At 43.5% G+C, this 12,826-nt stretch overlaps 1 protein-coding gene across 1 annotated transcript in view; it reads left to right on the top strand.

The window, feature by feature from the left end:
• Positions 1–12,826, top strand: part of MRO (maestro) — a 14,153-nt gene extending 1,327 nt beyond the window's left edge. The window contains exons 2-6 of the mRNA XM_007943811.1: positions 1,474–1,620; positions 5,227–5,409; positions 9,881–10,036; positions 12,316–12,423; positions 12,773–12,826. Coding sequence (XP_007942002.1) covers positions 1,474–1,620; positions 5,227–5,409; positions 9,881–10,036; positions 12,316–12,423; positions 12,773–12,826 — 648 coding nt within the window. The remainder of the gene's footprint in view (positions 1–1,473; positions 1,621–5,226; positions 5,410–9,880; positions 10,037–12,315; positions 12,424–12,772) is intronic.

Below are 12,826 nucleotides of genomic sequence, written 5' to 3' on the forward strand. Positions count from 1 at the left end.
GCAGTAATAGGCCTTGGGTTACTGCTGGTAATCCTGCCTTCCCCTTGTAGGGTTAGAGGAGGTCAGAACATGTGGCCTCCTTGTCGTTTTTGCATCACCACAGAGAGTGATCCGTCTCTTGCCCTGTGATTACTAAGTTTATTCCTTGAAATACAGGTCTCTGCATTAGACACACAGTGTTTCTCAATTTCCATTATCTTTGCGTTTCTTTTCTAATACTGACTGCTCAGATTCCTCCATTATGGAGCTGGGCCTTCTTTCAAATGCCCTGGAATATTCATACATGTGCACTAGATGTTTGTGGTTGTGCTCTACTCATTGCAGCTGATGTTGAGGGGTCAGGTGAAATGAGTCCTGAGAACTGACCCTTGGATTTAGCCACTTGGTGGGGTGGGAGTGGGGGTGGGGGGTTCATCTGATGACAGAGAGTTCAAGAGAGAATGCAGGAGAGAAAGTAAGTATAGATCATTTTTTTCAAGGTACTTAGCTACAAAGTAGAGGAGAAACACGGGGAGGAACTGGAGGTGGGAGAAGGGGCAAGGGTTTTTCTTTCTTTTTAAGTTGGGGGAAATAACAGCATATCTTTTACTGTGGAAGAGATCCACATTCTCAGTCCACATCAATGCTGAAAGAAACAACAATCCGGATTCAATATCCTTGGGCTGCCATAACAAAGGAGCTCAGGTGGCTTAGTGCCTAAGGCATGTGACTGCTAACCAAAAAGCTGGCAGTTCAAACCCACCAGCCACTCCTCGGAAGGAAGATTGGGCAATCTACTTCCATAGACAGCCATCACCAGGTCCCACAGACTTAAAAACAAACAAGCATACAAACAGAACACCCCGAGTAATGGACTGTCTCGCAGCTTTGGAAGCTAGAAGTCTGAAATCAAGGTGTTGGCAGGGCCACACTCTCTCTGAGACTCCAGGACAAGATTCTGTTTCCTGGCTCTTGGTGGTTCCTGGTCATTGACATTATTGGGCTTGTAGATGCATCGCTTCAGTCTCTGCCTCCTTTGTCACATGGCCTTTTTCTGTATGTCTCTTCTCTTTTATAAGGACACAAATCATATTGAATTAGGGCCCACCCTGGTCCAGTGTGATCTCATGTTAACTTAACTAAAATAGCTTCAAAGACCGTTTCCAAACCAGGTCACATTCACAGGCACCAGGGTTTAGGACGTCAACATCTTTCTGTTGGTTGACACACTTCAGTTCATAGCAACACCCCTTCCTTTCAACACCTCTCATACCCATAGCTGCTTCAGAGCGTCTCTCTTCATAATTCCCCCAAACCATCAATTCCTTCATGATGGAGATCAAGCTAATAACTTTCTAACAAAATCAAGCATCTTTAGGTGGAGGAAGAAGGAGTAAAATTGGACAGGAGTTTCTTTAGAGGGAGGGATTGGGCTTTGGGTTGAGTATGACTGTGAATGCTCCCGAATTAATACATTGTTGACTCACCACACAGGTCTCTGGGAAACTGAGGTTCCAGAAGCAGGAGACCCTGAAGAACATGTTTTTCATCTTGACAGAAGGAGCCCGGGACTGCAGTGCTAAAAAGCGTCACATGGCAATGAAAGGGCTGGGCACCCTGGCCTGTGAAGCCCCAGACAAGGTAGGAAAGGCAGTGCCTTTGAAACTATCTCCAATCCTTGAGGTGTGCCTGTCATCTCCAGAGCTGGGATCAGAAACTGCACGAAGGAGTTTCACTCCATAAAAAAGTATCACTGCATAAAAAATCACTACAAAATTAACAGCTTAAAGCAGTATGCATGTATTCTCTCCCAGTTTCCATGGATCAAGAGTTCAGGCCCAGCTTAGCTGGGTCCTCTGTTTAGGGTCTCACAAGGTTGCCATGAGGTGTTGACTGAGCTGCATTTCTTTCTGAAGCTGGAGGTGCTCTTCCATGTTTGTTGGCACAACTTAGTTCCCTCCAGTAGTAGCACTGAGGTCCCAGTTCCTTGCTGGCTGTCAGGCAGGAGCTGATTTGATCCTGGATGACCCACAGCTCCCTGCTACATGGCTCTACATGGCCCCTCACAGGCCCTTCTCAGAAGACAGGTACTTCTTCTTCTTTTAATTTAGTTTTGTTGTTGTTATGGAGAACGTACACCACAAAACATACACCAATTCAACAGTTTCTATGTACACTGTTCAATAACATTGGTTACATACTTTGAATCCTGCAACTATCCTCACCCTCCTTTTCTGAGTGTTCCTCCCTCACAACATAAACTCACTGTACCCTATCTAGTCTTTCGAGTTGCTATTGTCAATTTGCTTGGAAGGAAGCTTGAGCAATCTACTTCCGTAGTGATACCGCCTCAGAAACCCAAGGAGGGGTCGCTATGAGTCGGGTGTGACTCGACAGCACACAACAACAACAACATTGTCAATTTGATCCCATATAGATATTTCTTAAAAGAGCATAATTCTCAAGGCAGACATTTTTTACTAGTTAAGTTAAACTGTTGTTTGGTTTTAAGAAGACTTCAGGGGATATTTTTGGTTTAAGGTTTCAAGATTACCTCAGGGCAATATTTCAAGGGTTCATCCAGCCTCCACACTCCAGAAAGTCTAGAGTCAATGAGAACTTGAAATTTGGTTCTGCATTTTCCCATTTTGATGAGGATTTTTCTATGGAATCTTTCATCAAAATGCTCAGTAATGGTAGCTGGGCACCATCCAGTTCTTCTAGTCTCATGGCAAAGGGGGCAGTTGTTCATGGAGGCAATCAGCCACACATTCCACATCCTCCTCCTATTTCTGACTCTCTTTCTGCCTCTGTTGCTCCAGGGGAATGGAGACCAATTTTATGTCTTGCATAGCTCCTTGTAAGCTTTTAAGACCCCAGGCACTAAGCAATGAACTAAGAGGTAGAACAGAAGCACAAATGTGTTATTAGGCCAGTTAACTCGATGTCCCATGAAACCATGGCCTCAAGCCTCCAAACCAAGAAACTAAATCCCATGAAATGTTTGTACATAAGCAGCCTTAGGAGCTACTCTTTTCTCTTGTCCTTGTTGTAAATATATCTGTCACACAACTTTCGAGTGTGCAACTCTTAAGGGTCTTAAAAAACCCTTAATGGGATTTTTCCATCACTGTAAACTGAAACTCAGTATTCCATAAGCAATAATCCTCCTTTTCCTTCTCCCTCCTACCCCTGGAAACTGCTAATAAACTTTGGTCTCTCTCCATTTCCTTTTCTTGTCTTTTTATATAAGTGCAGTCATGTAATATTTGTCCTTTTGTGATTGGCTTATTTCACTCAGCATAATGTCTTCAAACTCCATCTGTTCCGTAGCATATATGGAGCCTTCATTTCTCCTACTGGCTGAGTAGTATTCCATTGTATGTATGTACTACATTTTATTTCTCCGTTCATCTATTGATGGGCATTGAGGTTGTTATGACCTGTTGGCTATTGTGAATAGTGCTGCAGTGAACATTGGTACACAAATCTCTTTTCGAGTCTCTGCTTTCAAGACTTTTGGGTATATACCTAGGAGTGGAATTGCTGTGTTCCATGGTAGTTCTACTTTTGCTTTTTTTGAGGAACTGTCACACTGTTTTCCACAATGGCTGTACCATGTTGCATTCCCACCAGTAATGGATAAAGGTTCCAGTTTCTCCACATCCTTGCCAACATGTTATTTTCTGTTTCTGTTTTTTTTTTTTTTTTTTAAATCTTAGCCATCTTCGTGGGAGTAAAATGAGATCTCATTGTGGTTTAGATTTGCATCTCTCTAATGGCTAATGATGCTGAGTATCTTTTCATGTGTTTGGTGGCCATTTGAATGTTCTCTTCTGTGAAATGTCAATTCAGATCCTCTGTCCATTTTATGATTGGGTTATTTGTCTTTCTGTTGTTACATTGTCAAAGTTTCATATATATTTTCTGGTTATTAGATTGTTGTTGTATATATGTATATATGAGCTCTGGTAGCGTAGTGCCTAAGGCACTTGACTGCTAACCAGAAGGCTGGCGGTTCAAATCCACCAGCCACTCCTCGGAAGGAAGATGGGGCAATCTACTTCCATGGTGATACTGCCTTGGAAACCCAAGGAGAGATCTCTATGAGTCAGGTCCGCCTCGTTGGCACATAACAACAACAACATATGGTTTTTAAAGATAGTCTCCCAGTCAGTAGCTTGCCTTTTTACTTTTTTGGTAAATTGTTTCTATGAGCGAAAGTTTTTCATTTTTAGGAGGTCCCATTTTGTTTTGGGTTTTGCTCTTTGTGCTTTTGTTGTTATATTAGATCATCCATTGTTGAAAGCTAAGCCTAACAGCATTTCCCATGGTTATTCTTCTAAGACGTTTATGATTTTAGTTTGCACATTTAAGTCCTTAATCCATTTTGATTTTTTTTTTCTGTGCATGTGTGGTATGAGACATGGATCCTGTTTCATTTTCCTTTATGTGCAAATCCAATTATCCAGTGCCATGTATTGAAGAGACTCTTCTTTCCCCATTGAATGGACTTAGTACCCTTGTCGAAAATCAGTTGACCATAGATATGTGGGTTAAGGCAGGTACTTCATCACATCCAGGAGGAGCATGTCTCCTATGCCTGTCTGCAAAGACAGAGACTAATCATAGAAGTGACATCCCATCACCTTTGTCATATTCTATAGATTAGAAGCAAGTCATAGATCTCATCTACACTCATGAAGAAGAAATTATACAAAAGCATGACTCATTGGAGGTCATCTTAGGGTCATGACACCCCTGTAGCACCCATCCACCATGGGAATTAGAGCTGTAGGGAGGATTAACACACAGCTGGCCATTGCCTTCTTGGTGAATTTAGGTGATTTTCTACTGGTTTACACTTATTTAGTAAAAGATGGTTATCCCGCTTCCCCATTAAGCGTCTGTCAACTTCAGTGACTATTCCATCTCCACCTCACTGTGAAGGCATCTAGTACTGCGCGCCCTGGTCATTCAGGCTGGAAGTGCCCCTGCCCAGGCTCCCCACCAACAGGACACACTCCAGACTTGTTCATTCTCTTCTTCTCCATAACACCAAATTGGACTCTTGCAAAACACGACCTTGTAGAGGAATGGAAACATTTGTATTTTAATGAGAATTGTCATGGCAGATCCTGAAGAAAGTTTTGGTCTGTCAATCCATAGCCTAGGTTATTGGGAAATTAGAAGTGGAACTGTGTAGCAATCACTGTGCTACTAATGATTTTCAAACCTTGTTACCAGGTGAGAAAGTATAACAAAATTGTCCTAGACCTGCTGGTGCATGGATTGTATGACCCGGTGAGTTCTGAAGTCATCCATGAGAGTATGAAGACGCTGAGCATCATCCTCGGAAAGATCCAGGGGAAAGGTTTGGGCTCCTTCTTTATCGACATCACCCTTCAGACCAGGACTTTATTAGATGATGTAAGTGAGAACAACCCAGAATTTTTTATATCAAAGTGGGATTAGGAATGTGAGCCCTGGGTGGTATATCACTCAGGGAACAAGGTCTCTCTTACTCATGTGTTTATTAAAGAATCTTACTGAGAGTCCACTACTGTGCCCTGGGTCATGGAGGATATATAAAGACATATAGGATTTTATCGCTACCCCTCAAGGAGTTTTCATTTTAGTAGAGAAGTGAATACATGTACACTTATGATGATGATGATGCCAATGTGTACTCAGTGCCTTCTTACAAATGTAACAATAACAATAGCTAGCATTCAGTGAGTACTTACTGTATACCAGGAATGGTGCTTGATAATTTACATGGATTATCTCATATAATCCTCACACCAACCCTGTGAGCTAGGCACTATTACTACCCTCCATTTATAGATGAGGAAACCAAGGCACTGAAGGGTTAGGTAACTTGCTCCAGGTTCACAGGGCCAGTAAGTGGATATGAAACCAGGCTCACTATAGGGCCTGCAGTCTTACCTACTGCTAAAAGGGCAAGGAGGCCACATCTCCTGACCTCCTCTAACCCCACAAGAGGAAGACAGGATCCCCATCAGTAACCCAAGGCCTATTCCTGCAAGGCCAGACATGCTGCCTCCCTCCAGCCCTTTCACCAACCGTTCCTCCCAAAGCACCCACCACCTCTCTCCTGGGCTTGATAATTCACCGTAGTGGCCACACAGAACTTACAGATTACAGGATTTATTAGGGAAGCACCAGGCTACAATTCAAGTTCAGGAAAAACACTCAGTCTCTTTCCCAGCCCACCGTCCCTCAGCCAAGAGTCTCTCACAGTCTCTCTCCCAGCATGTCCCTCGGTGTCTCACTCAGCGATGCGTGTCTCTGGCATCTCTTTCCCAGCAGCACGTTTCTCAGGAGCAAGTGTCTCTTTCAGCAGCACATCTTCCTCAACCGGCAGTCAGAGGGAGACTTCTGCCTCTAGGAAGCCTCCTTTTGCGCCTGGCAGAGTGGCCAAACTAACCAATCATAACATCAGAATTCTAAGCACCTGAGAGAGAGCAGGAACCTCCCAGAACATTGCTTTGTGCCATGCCCAACAGAAATACCCCAGGAAGATAATTTTTACAATCAGGAGCTTCTCAGTTGCTCACAGCAAATTCCACCACAGAGTTTACAAAGACTCATGGCTAGAAAAGCCACACTACATAATTTACTACAACGCACCTACCAAGGGACAAGACAGAGTACCCACTGCTGGGTATCCAGTCCCAACTTAACAGCAATCCTGTAGGATAGAGTAGAATTGCCCCATAGAATTTTCACAGTTGTAATCTTTATGGAAACAGACTACCACATCTTTTACCTGCAGAGCGACTGGTGGGTTTGAACTGCCAACCTTTCTGTTAGCAGCAAGCACTCAACTACTAAGCCACCAGGGCTCCTGAGGCTATGTAGGTCACAGATAAAGTGCAAAAAGGGGCTCATGTGAAGAAAGAATTATTTCTAGATGGAGCAAAGGAAAGAGTTCACAGAGAGTATGGAGTTCTGAAAGATAGGTAGGAGTTCAGTAAATAGCATGGAGAGAGCATTCACATTAGAGGAGAGAGCTGGGCAAAAAGTACATTGATATGTTGTTCAGTCTGAAACTGAAGAGTCTGAGAGCCCCTACTTGGAAGCTAAGAAGTTAGTCTGTCACAGCTATAAATAACTGTGTGTGTGTCAAACCAAAATCCAAACCTATTGCCATAAAGTCCATCTGACTCATAGTGACCCCAGGCTGTAAATCTTTATAGAAGCAGACTGCCTAATTCTTCTCCCATGAAGCAGCCAGGGGGTTTGAAATGCCAGGCTTTTGGTTAGCAGCTGATTGCTTTAACCACTGCATCACCAAACCCACTGAAACCCACTGTCATCGAGTCAATCCTGAGTCATAGTGACCCCCATTGGGTTTCTGAGGCAGTAAATCTTTACAGACGTGGATTGCCCTGTCTTCCTTCCATGGACTGGCTGGCGGATTTGAACTGCCAACCTTCTGATTAGCAGTCAAATGCCTTAGCCCTCTGCCACCAGTGCTCCTTATGTATGTATATACACAGGCATACCTCATTTTATTGTACTTCATTTTATTGTGTTTGACAGATAATGCCTTTTTTTTTTTCAAATTAAAGGTTTGTGGCAACCCTGCATCAAACATGTCTGTCAGCACCATTTTTCCAACAGCAAGTGCTCACTTTGTGTCTCTGTGTCACATTTTGGTAATCTTCACAATATTTCAAACTTTTTTATAATGCTATTGTGTACTTAATCGACTACAGTATAGTATAAGCATAATTTTTATATGCACTGGGAAACCAAAAAAAATTCATGTAACTCACTTTATTGCAATATTTGCTTTATTATGGTGGTCTAGAACTGAACTCATGACATCTCAGAGGTCTGCCTGTATGTATCTATACACACACACACAGACACACAATCAAATTAAAAACCAAAAAAACCAAACTTGCTGCCATCAAATCAATCCTGACTCATAGCAACCCCTCCTTGGGTTTCCAAGGCGGTATCTCTACGGAAGTAGATTGCCCAGTCTTCCTTCCGAGGAGTGGCTGGTGGGTTTGAACCGCCAGCCTTCTGGTTAAGCAGTCAAATGCCCTAGGCACTATGTCACACACAATCAAATTAGGAAATAAAATTTAAAATTAGCAAATTTTGTAGATATAAAATTAAGCACAGCCCTTTGCTATGTTTAAATGCATGCTGTGATCTTTTAAAAGCATTGTTTAAAGTATTTGAAATGATCATAATAATTTTACATTTCACTTAATGTACAATTAGCACCCAAAACGAAGAACTAAACATTCTCCTATATGAATGTGGGAATTAGATGTACTATGATAACAGAGAATAAATAAGACTGAAGAAGAGTTGATGCTTTTGAGCTGTGGTTTGGCGAAAAGTACTGAAAGTACCGTGGACTGCCAGAAGAACAAACAAATCTGTCCTGGAAGAAGTGCAGCCGGATGCTTCTTGGAAGCAAGAATGGCCAGACTTCATCTCACCTACTTTGGTCATGTTGTCAGAAAGGACCATTCCCTAGAGAAGGATGTCATGCTTGGTAAAGTGGAGGGTCAGTGAAAAAGGAGAAGACCCTCATTGAGATGGATTGACACAGTGGGTGGAACTACAGGCTCAAGTAGAGCAAGGATTGTGAGGCTGACACAGGATCAGGTGGTGTTTCGTTCTGTTGTACACAGGGTTGGTATGAGTTGGAGCCAACTCAGTGGCACCTAACAACAACACCACCATGATAACAAAAGGAGGCAGTGGAAGTTTTGTGGTAGAATTCTCACCTTCCCTCAGGTTTTCTTGGTGCTGGATAGGACCAGGAAACATTGATATAAAATCTCCAGACCAAGAGACAGGAAACTGGTTACTCCCTTGATTCTGTTACCTGGTGGTGTGACTCTGGGCACATCACTTAAATGCCGTGGGGCCCCAGTCTCCTCACCTGGAAAGGGAGATATTTGGACCAGACAGCTCACCTGGAGGAGGGAGCAAGGGCTGAGCCTATTCATAGGTGCTCAGGGATGAACTAGCCAAGAAGATGAAAATGGAGGAGCTGGGAGGGTATTGAAGAAAGAAATGTAATTATTATTTCCACTGCCTAAGGCATTTGACTGCTAACCAGAAGGATGGTGGTTCAAACTCACCAGCCACTCCTTGGAAGGAAGATTGGGCAATCTACTTCCATAGTGATACCATCTCGGAAACCTAAGGAGGGGTCGCTGTGAGTTGGAATTGACTCAATGGCAGTGATAGGTTTTTTGTTTTTTCATAGACAGGAGACACTGAGGCCAAAAGTAGAAATGGCCTGATGAAAATCCTGGGAGAATAACCAGGGGGCTGGTCAAACGAGTTATGATGCAGGGGGAGAAAGAAAACTCTTGTTCTGTATTGACATGGCAAGGGCTCCAAGATAGTGTGATGGAAAAATCATGGTGCATAACAGAGGTGTGGTATGCTACCATATATGTGAAAAAGCAGGAAAGGACTATGTAATGTGTTTTTTCTTTTTAATTTTCTAGAGGAATACACACAAAATTTATTACTCTGCTTGCCTGTGGGGAAGAATTTGGTAGCAGGAGGGGAGTAATAGAAAGGAGAGTTTCTTTGTCTTTAAACCCTTCTGATTATTTTAAATTTCAAACCGTGTGAATGTGTCATGTCTGCCTAACTTTAAATAAAGAACAAAAAGCAGGCAATCTTTTGATCTGCTGGGGCAGAGGTTCAGTGAAGACGTCAGCACCCCTCTGCTCTGCCCAGGCCCCTCCCATAGCTCAGCGCTCTGGAGAGTCTGATGGCTCGCCTTGTAATCTACTGCAGAGAATGGATGAGTATGATGTTCTCTGATGCAATTGCTGTTGGTAACGACCTGGCTTTTGTTGTTTTTTTGTTGACGTGGGACCCGCAGGAGAACGACAGCCTGAGATACTCGGCCTTTGTCTTGTTTGGGCAATTGGCTGCCTTTGCTGGGCGGAAATGGAAGAAATTTTTCACCACTCAGGTTAAGCACACACGAGATTCCCTCCTGATCCATTTATGGGATAAAAATCCTCAGGTTGCCAAGGTAAGACTCCTTGACAGTGACTCACCAACCAGCTACATGGAGTGTCTATGCTATCCATAATGGGGTCTGTGGTGCAGCCATGTTGAGTGTGGATGCCAAATCCTTCAGGTTCCTGTCAGGCTAGTTCTGGTCATGGCATATTCATGTAAATCCTGCAAAAAGCACCTCCTCAATGTGTAACCTCTCTCCGACAAAGAATGTTTGTTCCTGCCCCACTTACCCAATCCGAGCCCCAGTCAGGGCTGGAAAAGCTCAGGTTAATGGAGGTTAATGGAGGGGCAAAGAGAAGCTAAAAAACAAACCCATTGTTGAGACAATTTCAACTCCTAGTGACCCATAGCTACTCTATAGGACAGAGTAGAACTGCACCATATGGTTCCAAGACTGTTATCTTTATGGAAGCAGACTGCTATATCTTTCTCCTGTGGAGCAGGTGGTAGGTTTGAACCACTGAACTTTTGGTTACAGCCAAGTGTTTTAACCACTGCACTACGAGGGCTCCTTGGGAGCAGAGAAGCACTGGTTTAACCAGTAGGCAGCAGCCCATGTAATGATGATATTTATTCACACTCAGTTTTTGTCACTGTGCCTAGTATAGATTTCTTGCCCCTGGCTTCTTGATTCCCTATGAGCATTTGCTTTCTTTTTGAAGAAAATGTGTCCTACCAAGGCTGGGTCAGACTCAGGCCTGCTCTGGAGTAGGATGGGGTGGGTGCTTCAAAACCAGGGCTTAAACTCTTTAAAGACCTTACAGGTATACTTTGCTTAACATCTCTTTGGGCAAATGTCCAACCACATACACATCCATGGTCCCATAAGGTTTTTTTTTTTTTTTTTAAAAGGGAAAACATCTCTCCCTTTGTCTATTATTCTCCTGTAATGATTTTAAACCCAGACTTTAACAGCACTGGATCACAGGTGGGATACAGGGAGGTAAAGCAGAGGACATGGCCCTGGGCGTGGGCTCTCCAGGTTTTGTCTGGTGAGCAGATGGGCGATGTAGCTGCAGGGCCCAGGCTGCTCCTGCTGCTCAGGTGATTGCAGCAGCAGGTGGGGCTGGAATACTCCGCTGCCTCCTTCCTCACTTCCTTTCACTCCACTCCCATCATTGTCTTCTCAGCCACTGCTTCTGCTGCAGCCTGTTCCTCCGGCAGCAGCAGCGGTGGTGGCAGCAGCAGCAATGAGGATGAGAAGTGGGCATCCACAAGGTCCTAATATGGTGTTTGCACAACATCCATATCACATAACATCCTATTACATGAAATGTATCATGGATGTTAAGCAACACATACCTGTATTTGTTTCATTGGGTACAAATGATTTCACCAAACCTCTTTTTTTTTTTTTTAAGTTAACATGAAGGAGTTAAGAGAAGGAGAAAGGGGAAGAGAGAGATTGAATTATAGGAACCCAGTGCTAATTTTCATGAGGTAATAACAAGAACCAACTAGTTGCCACCAATTGATCCTGACACGTGGTGCCCCAGTATGTGTCAGAATAGAACTGTGCTTCATAGAGTTTTCAAAAGCTGATTTTGTTAGGAAGTGGATCACCAGGGCTTTCTTCTAAGGCACCTCTGAGTGGCACCGCCAACCTTTATGGTTAGCACCTGAGCATGTTAACTGTATTGCGCCACCCATGTATTAGATTTATACCAATAATAGTCAATAACAAGGGCTGTGGTAAACTATAAAGTTACTCCTTTGCTACTGGCCTCCAAATTACAGCACGGTCATTTCATAAGCATATATCTTGGAAAGTACCTGAAAGTTACTTTTACACCCTCAGTGGTACCTACCCCCAGGTAACAGGTTAGGTGCAATCCTCTGGGTAGCCTTCCTTGCTCAGGGTTAAATTGTTGTGGTGATGTGCTATCAAGGTGATTCCAACTCCACAGAGTAGAACTGCCCCATAGGGTTTCCTAGGCTATGATCTTAATGGGAAGACACTCAATGAGATGGATTGACATAGTGGCTGCCACAGTGGGCTCCAGTATAGCAACAATTGTGAGCATGGTGCAGATCGGTCAGTGTTTTGTTTTGTTGTACATGGTACATGAGATCGCTAGGAGTTAGAACCAACTCCAAAGCACCTAGCAACAACCACCATCATTACTGGAGTTGATCACCAGGTCATTCTTTCCTGTGGAGTCACTGGTGGGTTTGAACCTTTTGGTTAGCAGCCAAGTTCTTAACCATTCCACCACCAGGGCTCCTTGCTTGGGATTATAGAATTCTCTCATATTTTTCACAATAAGACAGTAACATTATTTTTGCTAGGCTTGCAAAACAACTTTTCAAGCCTGTTCCCCATATCTGAAACTAAGGAAGGAGTACAGCTTCCAGAGTGAAGAGGATCAAAGGAATCCTAAACTCTGCCGGCAGCTGGTGAGTGAGCAACAGAAGGAGAGAATTCTCTTAGAGCCCCTGTCCTCCCCCCGTGACTTACTTACGAAGAATGTGGCCAAGGTAACACCAGGAAGTTACCTCCATAAGATGACTCAGGCCAATTATATTCCAATTTTCATTGACCCATAATGCAATGTAAATGGAGGGTTATGCATAAATTATACTGGCAGTTCCAGTGCAGATTATGAGATGGAAGTGGGTCGTGAGGCCACCCTGTGTCTGTATCTGAAGGCTAGGCTGATTACATCTGGTAATGCTCTACTAGTTATATAGTCAAGGGGTTTTACTGAATCCTTCCCTCACATGTACCTTTGCTAATTTCTTTCAGAGCCACTACCATCCAGAGCTCCTGCAGTTCTTCTATGCAAATAAAATTCTGTGA

The sequence above is a fragment of the Orycteropus afer genome, unplaced genomic scaffold (genome assembly GCF_000298275.1).
Source record: "Orycteropus afer afer isolate SDZICR_OR568_19922 unplaced genomic scaffold, OryAfe1.0 scaffold00113, whole genome shotgun sequence".
Classification (NCBI taxonomy): Eukaryota; Metazoa; Chordata; class Mammalia; order Tubulidentata; family Orycteropodidae; genus Orycteropus; species Orycteropus afer.